Here is a 14,313-nt window from a genome sequence, read left to right as displayed (position 1 = left end):
GACATGGATGTTTAATGCTATGAAGTAATTGTCCCATGGCACAATGAGAGTAGTCTTATCCCACAGATGTGGTAAACGCCTAGAACCTGCATCACTTTGGGCTTTCCTCCAACGTTAACTGACATATTGTGATAGAACTGAAATATTATTCAAATGGGTGGCATTAAACCAAAGTAACTCTCTGAAAAATATGAAAGCATATCGATTTAAGGTATGTACTTCAATGTTGTTGTTACTAAATGTGTAATAACAATGGTAGTTAGAATCTCGAAATGCCTGATATTTCATTTGGAATATCGATTGGGCAATCTCCAATCATATTCCCTTTGAAATCTTTTGTTTTGTCGGCTGTGACGACTAGCCAGTTCTAACCTGGAATCCTCTCAGGGGTCATTGCAAATACAGCTGCTGGGTAATACTTTCTATGGGGCACCGGTGACGTCCCCGTTATGGTGTCGCCATGGCAATTGCTTCTCAAGACAATACTGAAAGTGTATGCTTACGATGAACAAGATTACATCCTTTGAGCAATGCATTAATAATAAAATGTATGTACGTATGCATTTGTAAGGCTGAACTTAAATTTATTGACTGTATTGGCTGGCCTAACTATCTAACTAAGCTTCGGTAATGAAATGTACGTAGGTATGAATATGAAAGGTTAAATTGAATTTTATTGACTGTATTGGCTGGCTTAACTATTTACCAGGCATATCCAGCCTTTCACGTCGGGTGTAGTAGGTGCTTTTAACATTTGCTCACAGTGTGTTTAAATATCGTGTATTTGAAGGACCATTTATACTTACATGGTCGGTTCTGAATTTTCCGGAGTAGACATGAGGAATCAAACGGGCAATTATGTCTGGGCAGTTTGCCTTGTTGTATTGCACGGGCTAAACCTCTTGGACCTTACAGTAGCTGCAGAGAAAATGTGCACTGAGAATGTACCCTCTGTGAAAAGAGGAGTTAAAATGGCAAATGCTCAAATCCTGTCCACTAACGCCAGTGGACTGATGGTCTGTGCACGCTACTGTCTTGGGAAAAAGTATTGTGAGTCATTCAACTATAATGAGGGACAAAATCAGTGTGATCTGAACTATAAGTCATCTGACAGCACAGACACAAACATGGAAAGTATATCAAGCTTTCTCTTCTCTGACATTCAACACTGGCCACAGCGACTTGCTGCCATGTGTACCAACCATGTGTGCCCTCTCAATACCATTTGCATTCCAGCAGGAGAACCAGTTTGTGAGGTGTCTGGTTGTTTAACGTCTCATCTCCATGCCATTCCCAATGCCGTCTTGAACACCACGGTTTCTGCTCGTGAACTTTCTATAGGAACTACTGTCAAGTATGTGTGTGAATCAGATTTCTACCCAGAAGCCAGTGCATCATGTGGACTGAGTGGTAATTGGTCGTTCACAGATTGCCGTTTAGCCGTACCATCCTCATGTCGTGAGGTGAAGCGGTGTGGGCCGACCAGTGGAGATGGGGAATACTGGATTAGGTTGCCTAACTTCGACTTCTACAGAACTCGCGTCTACTGCCACAATATGAGTAGCGGGAACCCAAAGGAGTACCTTACACTCACATATAAAAATTATGGTATTTTTCCTAATAAGAGTAACCAAGTTTGCCAAGGAGAAACAAATCTGTATCCCACCTGTGAAGGGCGCTATGGAGAAGTATGGTACTCGAAAATAAGAGTTCATCCAGTCACAATGCATGTGATTGTTGACGACACCACGTATGCAAACATTTCACAAACTCCTCCGAGGTATGGCTATGCAACAGATTGTTATGCTGAACATGAAGATTTCAATGTGAGATCTTGTGGGGCTAAAGGAGAATTCACCATGGATCTGCGAGGAACAGGATGGATTGTTTCACCCGAGCAACAATGGAAACTGATAGGCTACAAATCAGCCAAGGAGACTTTGTCAAGGAGTGCTGAGGGGGCTGTTATTCATATCAAATGCGGCGGGTTTGGAGGAGGTTGTGTGCCAAATGGTACATTGTCATTGGTACCGAATGTGTTGGACAATATATCAGAAAGTTCTGCTGACAGGTACCAGTGCAACTGACGAATTCTGATACTGTAAACGCTCTAATTAATTCTGTAAACTGTAAATTAATCTAAATTACTCCAAACAAGCCCCGTAAAACTGACAAAATTCATAGACTCTTTTAAGGAAATACCAATTTCGAATAATGCCCTACCCTTCGTCCATTAAGTTAACAATCAGATGTTATTTGGTAGATATTTCATTCATCTTGATCCCTGTGACATTCGGTTTTGCCAGTCACTGGATCATGGTTACAAGTACAGTGTCAATCGTAAAAGTGACCGTATTCCATTTCAGTTCAGTTAGCTTTTGAATTTATACTATTCTTTCAGTCGCCCGTCAACATAAGTTGAAAATGGTATTTAATCAAACTTATATGGTTTATGTGCTATATCATGTAGCACTTGTGTGTCGTGACTCAGTGAGTGAGTTGGGTTTAACGCTCTCTTCTGTGTGTGTTTCTAGTCAGAGCATGCCAAGAGGACATTTTGAATTTAGATGATTAAAAATGAATGCATTGACATTTCAGACAGGAATTATGATTTTAAGATCCCTATGACTTTAAGTGGTTAAGACATGTTGGCATTTACAAGCAGCATGCTTTTAGTGTTTTCAAAGATACAAAGCAAAAGCTTCTCTGTTGCAACTTGAACTTGTATGTGAGATGACACGCAAATTGATAAAAAGCTACTGATAAAACAAGTAAAAGTTCACACATAACATTGGTCACAAATTCATTATTCTTTTCTTTAGGGGAAAATTTTATATCTACCAGTGTCTACATACATACAGTGTATTGGACATCGAAAACGTCAATGAACTTTTCAAGGATTAGCATCCAGAAAACAATTATACAGAATATTAAACAATCAAACTCAAAGTAGACGGAGATAAAGATGTGGATATTTCGTTGGAATATTAATCGTTTATCCTTGTTTAAAAGACTTAACAAATGACTCTGGGTATTTGATCTGTTGCTCTAACCATACATATCTATTCCACTTTTATCTAACCAACTTCTAACCTTCATATCCTAGTTATTCATTCAACTGCTGTCATAGTATAACATCATGTTGCAGCATTTATTTTTTATGCAAATTGTGTGAGTGGCGGGTGCTACCGGTAGGGCAGGGCATGCTTTGCCTTTCCGCGAGTCCTGCTGTTTTCACTTATTTTCAGTGATCCATTCACATAATTTGCACTGCTGTTTCGCCTTTGGAATCTGTTGTTCTCTGATGTTGATGTTTTATACTGTTAACTAATAATATTTCAGTGTTAGTGTACTGAATGTTTTATGCCTCTTCATAATGTTTATAGTATGTCCTGTCCATTTGTCTCATTCAATAGTGATACCAGACAAAACCTCGTCAGGTGACCGATTTGTGTTGTCAATGAAACAATATCATTGTCTCCCCTTCCACAAACGGAAAGGTTGCGCTGGAGCACGATTATCTTAATATTTACACACAAGGTTGTATATACATTTTCCGTGTCCAGGAAGAATTTAACAAATAGTAAACTGGTCGGGCTCCATGATCGATAAAAAATAACAAGAGGCTTTGTTGTGAATTATAATATAATCTAGGGAGGGGTAACAAATGATTGATCAACCACAGTTTGAATGAAATTGTGCAATCACAGGTAATGTAAGCTCAAGGTAAACAATGGTGGGGTATGAAATTTCACTTTCAAAAAAATGTCAGACACACTACAAGTTCATTGTCGACACAGTTGCCTTCAATAGCGTGTATGACCTCCAGCTGCCTCAATGCATGTTGTGATACGCTGCCTCATCGATGACACCAGTCTTCTGATGACATGGACTGGAATCTGTTGCCACTCGTCTCTCAGGGCCTGCTGCAATTCTTGTCTGTTGACGGGAGGCTGATGGCGTGCTCTAATCTGTCTGTCAAGATGGTCCCACAGATGTTCAATAGGATTAATATCGGGTGAGTGGGCAGGCCAGGGCGAACCGTCAATGTTCTGCTAGTTTAGAAAGTTCCGAGTCAGTCTTGCAGTATGGGGCCTGACATTGACGTGTTGAAACAATGTCCCCTGCTGTTGGTTTTGTAAGAACGGAAGCACAACTGGCTGCAACACTTGGTCTCAAGCGTTCAGGTTTCCCTGTATAATCACCAAATCAGTCTTCTGATCTCCACAAATACCGGCCCACACCATGACACCTCCCCCGCCGAATGGATGGACCTCTCGAATACACGCCAGAGCCAAACGTTCCCCTCTGCGTTGATAAACTCGTTCTCTGCCGTTATTTCGAAACAAGTTAAACCGAATTTCATCAGTAAACAGCACTTGACGCCAATTTCTTACTTGCCAGCGTCGAACCTGCCTCGCCCATCGCAGTCTCAGGCATCGATGTTGAGCAGTCAGTACCGTTCCTCGGAAAGGACGATACGCTCGGGTTCCAGCAGCACGAAGTCGTCGTAGTTTTCCAGTGGTGTTGTCACTCGGGGTCGTCCGGTTCTATCAGCCTGACTACTGTCAATTGTGTACAACCAAACCTTCTGGCAATTTGGACCTGTGTTGCCCCAATTTCGGCCATACCGATGGTTCTCTCTCTCTGCTCCTGTGACAGGCGTGGCATTTCTTTTGTGTGCTTTCATCACGTGTGGTTATACTCTTCAGACGAACGCATTTATACAGCTAACGTGCAGTTTATGCCATAGGCGGGAAACCTGTTTCCCCATATTTTGCCACCGCACTAGCGCCGTCAAAGGTAGCTCGTTCGGGTGAGGTGTTTTTTGGTACCTGTTCCTGGGCAGTCATATTCCCAATACCCACTTTCCACCAGTTATCGCTGGTTTTAGGAAAATTACAAATTGACAACCTATACCTTCTTTTGCCGCTTAGTTTAGTTCTCTATTTAAGTGTTTGATACAACGCATTAAAGAAATCCACACACGTAGATCATATTAACAATAGGTATATTACGTTCATTCTATACCCACATTCAGCTTGACAAATGAAACTAGTTGATGAGATTGAAAGGAACTGACAACATTTAGTGGCATGATCTGTATAAAATTGAAGCCATTTGTGAATATCAAGCCTTGAGCATTCTTGAATGCTTCTGCTGATTGGTCGTTAGAGCTCGTAAAGAGGAATTTCACATCTGACTGTACCGCTGCATTTATCAGATAACATACATCGTTATGACATATGATGAAGATGGAAATGACCTTCAGCCACCCATACTTGTCGTAAGAGGTGACTAGGGTGGTGAAGCGCACTGACTTGGTTAATGCATGTGATCGTGTCTCCATTGCGTAGATCGATGTTCATGGAGTCATCTAGGTTGTCAGGTCTATAATCGATTACTGAGATGCTTAGTGGAGCATTAAACAGCAAACCGAGAAACAAACCTTTTGATGTGTATTTTGTTCTATAGACGTTTACGTTTTGGAGGAGTATTTGTGTAATCATTGTCTTTTGAATTTTGGATCTTGATTATATGTATTGCTGTTTGTATTTGGGCACATACGTTTGAATAATATTTGAGTGTTTTGAGTTCATATGAATAGTCTTTGATGATAAGACAAGAGGTGTGTTTGCGTCGAGAGACAAACTTTATCTGGTTTACAACATTCAAACGAAAGTTATTGTTTTGAAGAGCATAGAGAAGTAGTTGATTAATCACCAGTGATAGATTTCGGACATGATATCGATCGATGTATACAAAGCGAGAATTGGACTGTTTTGTCAACCTAAAGATACGAAGCAAATATCACTTTACAAACATGACGTGAACTTGCCTGCAGTGTCGGGATCAGATACACACGTTGGACTCATGGTCTGCTGTGTGTTGCTTAGCCTACATGTTTATATGGCTTATACTCTTGTGGATATATTATAAGATGCATATTTCCACGTGCGATTCATTTGTGTAGACCCGGTGCCCACTGGGGTGATCACCAAAAGAATAATATGGTGGAAATGAACCCTGGACCGACTACCCAAGATGATTTGAAAAACTTAATAATAAATGATAAAGAAACCGTCATGAAGGAATTACATTGTGTTAAAACTGACCTCAGAGTCCAGATAAACACTGGTGATGTTCGCAGCTTAAGTGAAAAAAAATTCAGCCACCTCGAAATTAAATTCACAACTCTTCAGAATGATATGGATCTGTTTGCCACATCCAAGATGTTGTGCATGCAGATGTTGGTTTGTTATCTACGAAGATGGAGAAAGTACAGGGGAAAATGGAACAATTTAACAGCGAGATAGACAGACGTGAAGCAGTCAGTAGACATGGCATGATACAGAAGTTATTCGCACACACAGGTTTGGGGTTCACAAGGATGGTGCTACTAAGCCAAGACCAAAAATAGCAAAGTTGAGATTCTCAGATGACAAGATGGACATTCTTCTCTCAGGGATGGTGGCTACGGCGTTTCCAGTCATCATTCTACAACAACAACTGGACGTTAAAAACTGAGTACTAGTGGGCTACTTCAAGAACGGCAAACTGATGACGAAACCAAGACACGACCGGCCCACACATGACAGAGACGTCCAAGAGTGAGTGAGGAGACAACTCACGGGTTACACACAACGAAATGGAAACACCTGTTTGTAGCAATCTGGCCAAGGCCCAGAACTTCTCACACAGGAGACAAATGACATTTTCACCAGTGACTGTCAGAACTACACCATATTGTCATAAAATATCAGTGGTTTGAAAAAGAGGTTTGGCGATTGTGACTTTATTGAATATTTACAGTGTTATGAAATTATATATCATACGTCAAGATTCAAACACCTCTGCAATACATTTATACGCTTTAGGTTGGTCTGAATGATTTTAAAAGTGAATAGAGGAAGATATTTAAATATTCTTAGTGACTTGTCTCATTTAACATTAAGCCCAGACAGAACCTTGTCAGGGGACCTATTTATACAGACAAAGGAGCAATATCATAGCTTGCCATTCAGCAAACTGACAAGTGAGGTCAGGTGAGGTGAAATGCGGTTTAACGTCGCGTCCAAGATTATGGCACTTATATAGCGACGTGCATGTATGTGTGTTTGTGTGGCTGCTTGTACTAGTCCGGACTGATGCTGATTTATATTGCTAGCTCACTGAGATACCATGCCGCAGTTTAACATGAATACCTCACTCAGATACAGGATACTGACTCCGAGCCGACCAGTCCTTGTTTTAAGCACCTTAATGCCGAGCGCCTGACAGGGTAACAACAAGTACCATCTTTTATCGTCTTTTGGTATGACGCGGCCAGGGTCTACCACTAGACCTTGGAGGCGGTAGGCAAACTGACAAGTATGGAGCACGATGGTCTTAATATTTGCACACAAGGCTGTATTTACACTTGCCTTACCCAATAGGAGTGTTTTGTTCCATGGTTGAAGCACTAATTGTTTAATCTTTGTTCTTTGGATTTTGAATCTCGGTGTTTCTGTTTGTATCAGGGCACAAACATTTGTATGATATACTGAACCGCAAAAGAAACGTCACCCCAAGTAACATTGCATGAAAAGTTGTTATTTAAATATCTGGGTAATGTTTGTCAAAGTTTCTAAAATTTAACATTACTTTGTCCTGAAAAAATGAAATTTGATGATAAAAAAACAAAGTAGATGACAATAAAACCGATCGCCCAAACGTATCACGGCAACCCAATGCACGTGAGTTCCGTGCAAATTGAAATGCACATGCGTTCCCCCATTTCTTGCCCTATAAAAATCCACCCAGATCGGATAACATTCATTCGTTATTGAATTGCTATCACATGCCAAGATTGACAAGACATCAGCGACACCAACCCTTTGTACGATTGCAAGCTAGACAAACCGCCCGGTAAGTAGCCAATGCATTTCAAGAGAGAGAGAGAGAGAGAGAGAGAGAGAGAGTCTGGCGACGCCATGAGGAACGTTATTCGGATGCTTGTGTTGTTCAGAGAGACTCGTGGGGTGGTCTGAGCATCATGGTGTGGGGTGGAATTGGTCTTGCACAGAGGGTCGGCCCTGTGGTCTGCAGAACATCGGTCCAGGGAGAGGCGATGGTGTCACAACAGCTCGGTACATTGATCAAGTCGTGAGACCACACGCCGCAACAACGAGTTTCAGCATGCGAGAGCAACAAGAGACTTCCTCCAGCAGAATGACATCAGAACCATGCAGAGGGGGCCTGCCCTCAGTCCCGATTTATATCCCATTGGGTACCTGTGGGACAAGATTCAAAGACGGCCGAATGACGTCCGACATAGCCGACAACTGCAGCTGAACTGAGTCAGGCGTTCCTTAGAGTTTGGGCTCAAGTGCCTATGGCCTTCATTAACCGACTCATCCATTCCATGTATCGATTTTGCACGGCAGTCATCAATTCACATAGCGGACACACGAGATACTGACTTGTGATGCAATTTTCTCAGAGACTAGTGTGTTGTTTCACTTTAAGAACATTTGACACTTTAACTTCAACCTTGATGATCAGTTTTGACAAGTTTCATCTTTTTAATATGTCTCAAAGTTTATTTACAGTGTTTGGACAAATAAGGTCTCTCATATATCTGTCCATGGTGACGTCTCTTTTGCGTTTCAGTACATATGCATATTTGGAGTGTAAATGATATCATTGCAGTTTTAATTATTTATGCAGAACTGTTTTGAGTCTGTATCGTATTCGTTGCCACTTATATTTGATATTGAATGTATTTGACATTTGACTTCTATAGATGTTTCATTTTGCCATCACAAGGGATAACTATTTCAAAGTTTCATTCTTCAAGCATCTTTTTAATCTTAGTTCTCATTTAATCATCGGTTTTTTAAAGGAAATTGAATTGTTACATAAATTTTGAATAATATCTTCTGTGTATATAATTCGTGTTTTTTAAAAACTGGTTGAATAAAATTAATAACTGAGATTGTTGTTGAAGTAGTGTAAAATTATTGTCCCCTTGAGAGGGTATGTAAGACCACGTCTTTCAAAGTATATTTATTTGTACCACACTTTTAATCGTAGCATATGTGTTATTTTAATGTTAGCTAACTTTATCAATAATCGCCAACAGCTGAAGGGATGATGTAAATCCGGCTGGGATCCATGCAGGTAGCAAAAGTACTGTAAGCCCCCATGGACCCTAGCATGGTGATCTCTCTTCAGTGGCTGGCGGTCAATATCTCATTTATATCTTGTATTGTTTCGTATGATGTTATATTTTTATTGCTATCTACTAGTTATAAATAAATTCTGTGATAAATTTAGTTATTTTACAGTCCATCGTTGACAGGTTTTTATTCAGTCTAAACATAGGTATTATAAATGTACTTCTCGTCACGATATGGCTGAAATACTGCCGATTTGACGTTAAATATTAACTCACTCACTAACTCATTATAGACGTTTCCGTGTTTGCAGTACCGTTTTTATCTTTTATCCTTGAATTGATGAACTTAAGAAACTCGTTGCTATGTTAGACATACCGCTGTAGCTGTTTTACTGTGTCCATTAGAATAGCACAAGGTTGTATGGCTATGATACAAAATAAAATTCTAAACACATCTTTAGGATTGAATTTTATTTTATTTTCAGTTATATCAGGGCTTGTCAGACACGTATAAGCGGGTGGCTTAGTGCGAGTTAGTGAGTTGAGAGTAACTTTCAGTCTTTCCTTTTTATATCATGGCGTTTCAGACACGTATAGACAGCTGACATTGTGGGAGTTCCTTAGGTACTTGGGTTCAACACTATGTAAACTTTCTTTCAGTCTTTCAGTTGTATCAGGGCGTGTCAGCTAGACATGGGTAAGAGAGCCCAAGTGACGCAGCTCCTGGAAACCCATTTGCACGGGTATGGTGCAAACTCTAGGATTCGTACCATCTATGATCGGATTCTGACGTGACAAGGTATCCAACTTGCCATATCTTAGATGACTGGTCAAGGACCATCCATGATGAGAGAGACCCATCAAGATCCCGAGTAGAATAGGTCTTCAGCAATCTATGCTTCCCGTTAAAGGCGACTATGCTTGTCGTAAAAGGTGACTAACGGTGTCGGGTGGTCAGGCTGGCTGACTTGGTTGATGCATGTCATCGATCCCAATTGCGTGGATCGATGGTCATGATGTCAATCACTGGATTGTCTGGTCCAGACTCGATTATTTACAGACCGCCGTCATTTTGCTGGAATATTGCTGAGTGCGCCGTTAAACAACAAACCAAACCAAACCAAACATCATGACACACTCAATCTGTATGGCCAGGTTCATCCGTGAACAAGTAGGCAAACTCTTGAATTAACTCTAATCCTAACACTATTACATTTGAGAATTTTGGTCTTTTAGAATAGCAGAATGCGGTGTAAAACAACCAACCAACCAACATGATTAGAGAAAGTCAGTTTTTATTTTAAAACTGTGACATGGATGTTTAATTCTATGAAGTCCCATGGCACAATGAGAATAGTCTTATCCCACAAATGTAGTAAACGCCTAGAACCTGCATCACTTTGGGCTTTCCTCCAACGTTAACTGACATATTGTGATAGAACTGAAATATTATTCAAACGGGTGGCATTAAACCAAAGTAACTCTCTGAAAAATATGAAAGCATATCGATTTAAGGTATGTACTTCAATGTTGTTGCTCCTTTCCTAAATGTGTAATAACAATGATAGTTAAAAGCTCGTAACGCTTCATATATCAATTGGAATGTCGAATGGGCAATCTCCAATCATATTCCCTTTGGAATCTTTGGTTTTGTCGGCTGTGATGACCAGCCAGTTCTAACCTGGAATCCTCTCGGGAGTCATTGCAAGTACAGCTGCTGGGTAATGCTTTCTATGGGGCACCAGTGACGTCCCCGTTATGGTGTCGCCATGGCAATTGGCTCTCAAGACAATAAAAGAAAAATATACGACGATTATTTACACACTGAATGCATGCATGCACTTTTCAAGATTACATCCATTGAGCAATGCAATCAATAATGCGCACGTATGCATTTGTAAGGCTGAACTTGACTGTATTGGCTGGCTTAACTATTTACCAGGCATATCCAGCCTTTCCGGTCGGGTGTAGTAGGTGCTTTTAATTTTTGCTCACATGTGTATAAGTATCGTGTATTTGAAGGACCATTTATACTTACATGGTCGGTTCTGAATTTTCCGGAGTAGACATGAGGAATCAAACGGGCAATTATGTCTGGGCAGTTTGCCTTGTTGTATTGCACGGGCTTAACTTCTTGGACCTTACAGTAGCTGCAGAGAAAATGTGCACTGACAATGTACCCTCTGTGAAAAGAGGAGTTAAAATGGCAAATGCTCAAATCCTGTCCACTAACGCCAGTGGACTGATGGTCTGTGCACGCTACTGTCTTGGGAAAAAGTATTGTGAGTCATTCAACTATGATGAGGGAAAAAATCAGTGTGATCTGAACTATAAGTCATCTGACAGCACAGACGCAAATATGGAAAGTAGATCAAGCTTTCTCTTCTCTGACATTCAACACTGGCCACAGCGACTTGCTGCAATGTGTACCAACCATGTGTGCCCTCTCAATACCATTTGCATTCCAGCAGGAGAACCAGTTTGTGAGGTGTCTGGTTGTTTAACGTCTCATCTCGATGCCATTCCCAATGCCGTCTTGAACACCACGGTTTCTGCTCGTGAACTTTCTATAGGAACTACTGTCAAGTATGTGTGTGAATCAGATTTCTACCCGGAAGCCAGTGCATCATGTGGACTGAGTGGTAATTGGTCATTCACAGATTGCCGTTTAGCCGTACCATCCTCATGTCGTGAGGTGAAGCGGTGTGGGCCGACCAGTGGAGATGGGGAATACTGGATTAGGTTGCCTAACTTCGACTTCTACAGAACTCGCGTCTACTGCCACAATATGAGTAGCGGGAACCCAAAGGAGTACCTTACACTCACATATAAAAATTATGGTATTTTTCCTAATAAAAGTAACCAAGTTTGCCAAGGAGAAACAAATCTGTATCCCACCTGTGAAGGGCGCGATGGAGAAGTATGGTACTCGAAAATAAGAGTTCATCCAGTCACAATGCATGTGATTGTTGACGACACCACGTATGCAAACATTTCACAAACTCCTCCGAGGTATGGCTATGCAAGAGATTGTTATGCTGAACATGAAGATTTCAATGTGAGATCTTGTGGGGCTAAAGGAGAATTCACCATCGATCTGCGAGGAACAGGATGGATTGTTTCACCCGAGCAACAATGGAAACTGATAGGCTACAAATCAGCCATACAGACTTTGTCAAGGAGTGCTGAGGGGGCTGTTATTCATATCAAATGCGGCGGGTTTGGAGGAGGTTGTGTGCCCAATGGTACATTGTCATTGGTACCGAATGTGTTGGACAATATAACAGAAAGTTCTGCTGACAGGTACCAGTGCAACTGACGAATTCTGATACTGTAAACGCTCTAATTAATTCTGTAAACTGTAAATTAATCTAAATTACTCCAAACAAGCCCCGTAAAACTGACAAAATTCATAGACTCTTTTAAGGAAATACAAATTTCGAATAATGCCCTACCCTTCGTCCATTAAGTTAACAATCAGATGTTATTTGGTAGATATTTCATTCATCTTGATCCCTGTGACATTCGGTTTTGCCAGTCACTGGATCATGGTTACAAGTACAGTGTCAATCGTAAAAGTGACCGTATTCCATTTCAGTTCAGTTAGGTTTTGAATTTATACTATTCTTTCAGTCGCCCATCAACAAAAGTTGAAAATGGTATTTAATCCAATTTATATGGTTTATGTGCTCAATCACGTAGCACTTGTGTGTCGTGACTCAGTGAGTGAGTTGGGTTTAACGCTGTCTTCTGTGTGTGTTTCTAGTCAGAGCATGCCAAGAGGACATTTTGAATTTAGATGATTAAAAATGAATGCAATGACATTTCAGACAGGAATTATGATTTTAAGATCCCTATGATTTTAAGTGGTTAAGACATGTTGGCATTTACAAGCAGCATGCTTTTAGTGTTTTCAAAGATACAAAGCAAAAGTTTCTCTGTTGCAACTTGAACTTGTATGTGAGATGACACGCGAATTTCTTGGAAAATAATAAATCTTAGATTTCAAAGCTACTGATAAAACAAGTGAAAGTTCACACATAACATTGGTCACAAATTCATTATTCTTTTCTTTAGGGGAAAATTTTATATATACCAGTTTTTACATACAAACAGTGTATTGGACATCGTAAACGTCAATGAACTTTTCAAGGATTAGCATCCAGAAACAAATTATACAGAATATTAAACAATCAAACTCAAAGTAGATGAAGATAAAGATGTGGATATTTCGTTGGAATATTAATCGTTTATCCTTGTTTAAAAGACTTAACAAATGACACTGGGTATTGTTGGGATCTGTTGCTCTAACCATACATATCTATTCCACTTTTATGTATCAAATTTCTAACCTTCATATCCCAGTTATTCATTCAACTGCTGTCATAGTATAACATCATGTTGCAGCATTTATTTTTTATGCAAATTGTGTGAGTGGTGGGTGCTACCGGTAGAGCAGGGCATGCTTTGCCTTTCCGCGAGACCTGCTGTTTTCACTTATTTTCAGTGATCCATTCACATAATTTGCACTGCTGTTTCGCCTTTGGAATCTGTTGTTCTCTGATGTTGATGTTTTATACTGTTAACTAATAATATTTCAGTGTTAGTGTACTGAATGTTTTATGCCTCTTCATAATGTTTATAGTATGTCCTGTCCATTTGTCTCATTCAATAGTGATAACAGACAAAACCTCGTCAGGTGACCGATTTGTGTTGTCAATGAAACAATATCATAGTCTCCCCTTCCACAAACGGAAACGTTGCACTGGAGCACAATTATCTTAATATTTACACACAAGGTTGTATATACATTTTACGTGTCTAGGAAGCATTTAACAAATCGTAGTCCTCTATTTAAGTGTTTGATACAACGCATTAAAGAAGTCCACACACGTAGATCATATTAACAGTGTGGTATATTATGTTCATTCGATACCCACAATCAGCTTGACAAATGGAATTAGTCTGATTGGTCGTTAGAGCCCGTAAGGAAGAATTTCACATCAGACTCTACCGCTGCATTTATCAGATAACATACATCGTTATGACATATAACCTGATGAAGATCTGGGTTAGAAATGACCTTCAGCAACCCATACTTGTCGTAAGAGGTGACTAACGGAATAGGGTGGTGAGGCGCACTGACTTGGTTA

General features: G+C 40.2%; 2 protein-coding genes across 2 annotated transcripts; both read left to right on the top strand.

The window, feature by feature from the left end:
* The first annotated feature begins 836 nt into the window (after positions 1-836).
* LOC139477421 (A disintegrin and metalloproteinase with thrombospondin motifs 9-like) lies at positions 837-2,087 on the top strand. The gene has a single exon (XM_071259990.1). The coding sequence runs from the start codon at positions 837-839 to the stop codon at positions 2,085-2,087; it is 1,251 nt and encodes a 416-aa protein (XP_071116091.1).
* A 9,141-nt stretch (positions 2,088-11,228) lies between these two features.
* Positions 11,229-12,479, top strand: LOC139477422 (A disintegrin and metalloproteinase with thrombospondin motifs 9-like). The gene has a single exon (XM_071259991.1). It carries the CDS (start codon positions 11,229-11,231, stop codon positions 12,477-12,479), a length of 1,251 nt encoding a protein of 416 aa, XP_071116092.1.
* Positions 12,480-14,313: the final 1,834 nt, after the last annotated feature.

The sequence above is a fragment of the Haliotis cracherodii genome, unplaced genomic scaffold, assembly GCF_022045235.1.
Source record: "Haliotis cracherodii isolate W230 unplaced genomic scaffold, xgHalCrac1.p SCAF_33, whole genome shotgun sequence".
NCBI classification, from domain to species: Eukaryota; Metazoa; Mollusca; class Gastropoda; order Lepetellida; family Haliotidae; genus Haliotis; species Haliotis cracherodii.
This window is presented reverse-complemented; position numbering and strand designations above follow the sequence as displayed.

Coding starts and splice junctions, on each gene's coding strand:
- LOC139477421 (XM_071259990.1), top strand. CDS start 837: ATGAGGAATCAAACGGGCAATTATGTCTGGGCAGTTTGCCTTGTTGTA.
- LOC139477422 (XM_071259991.1), top strand. CDS start 11,229: ATGAGGAATCAAACGGGCAATTATGTCTGGGCAGTTTGCCTTGTTGTA.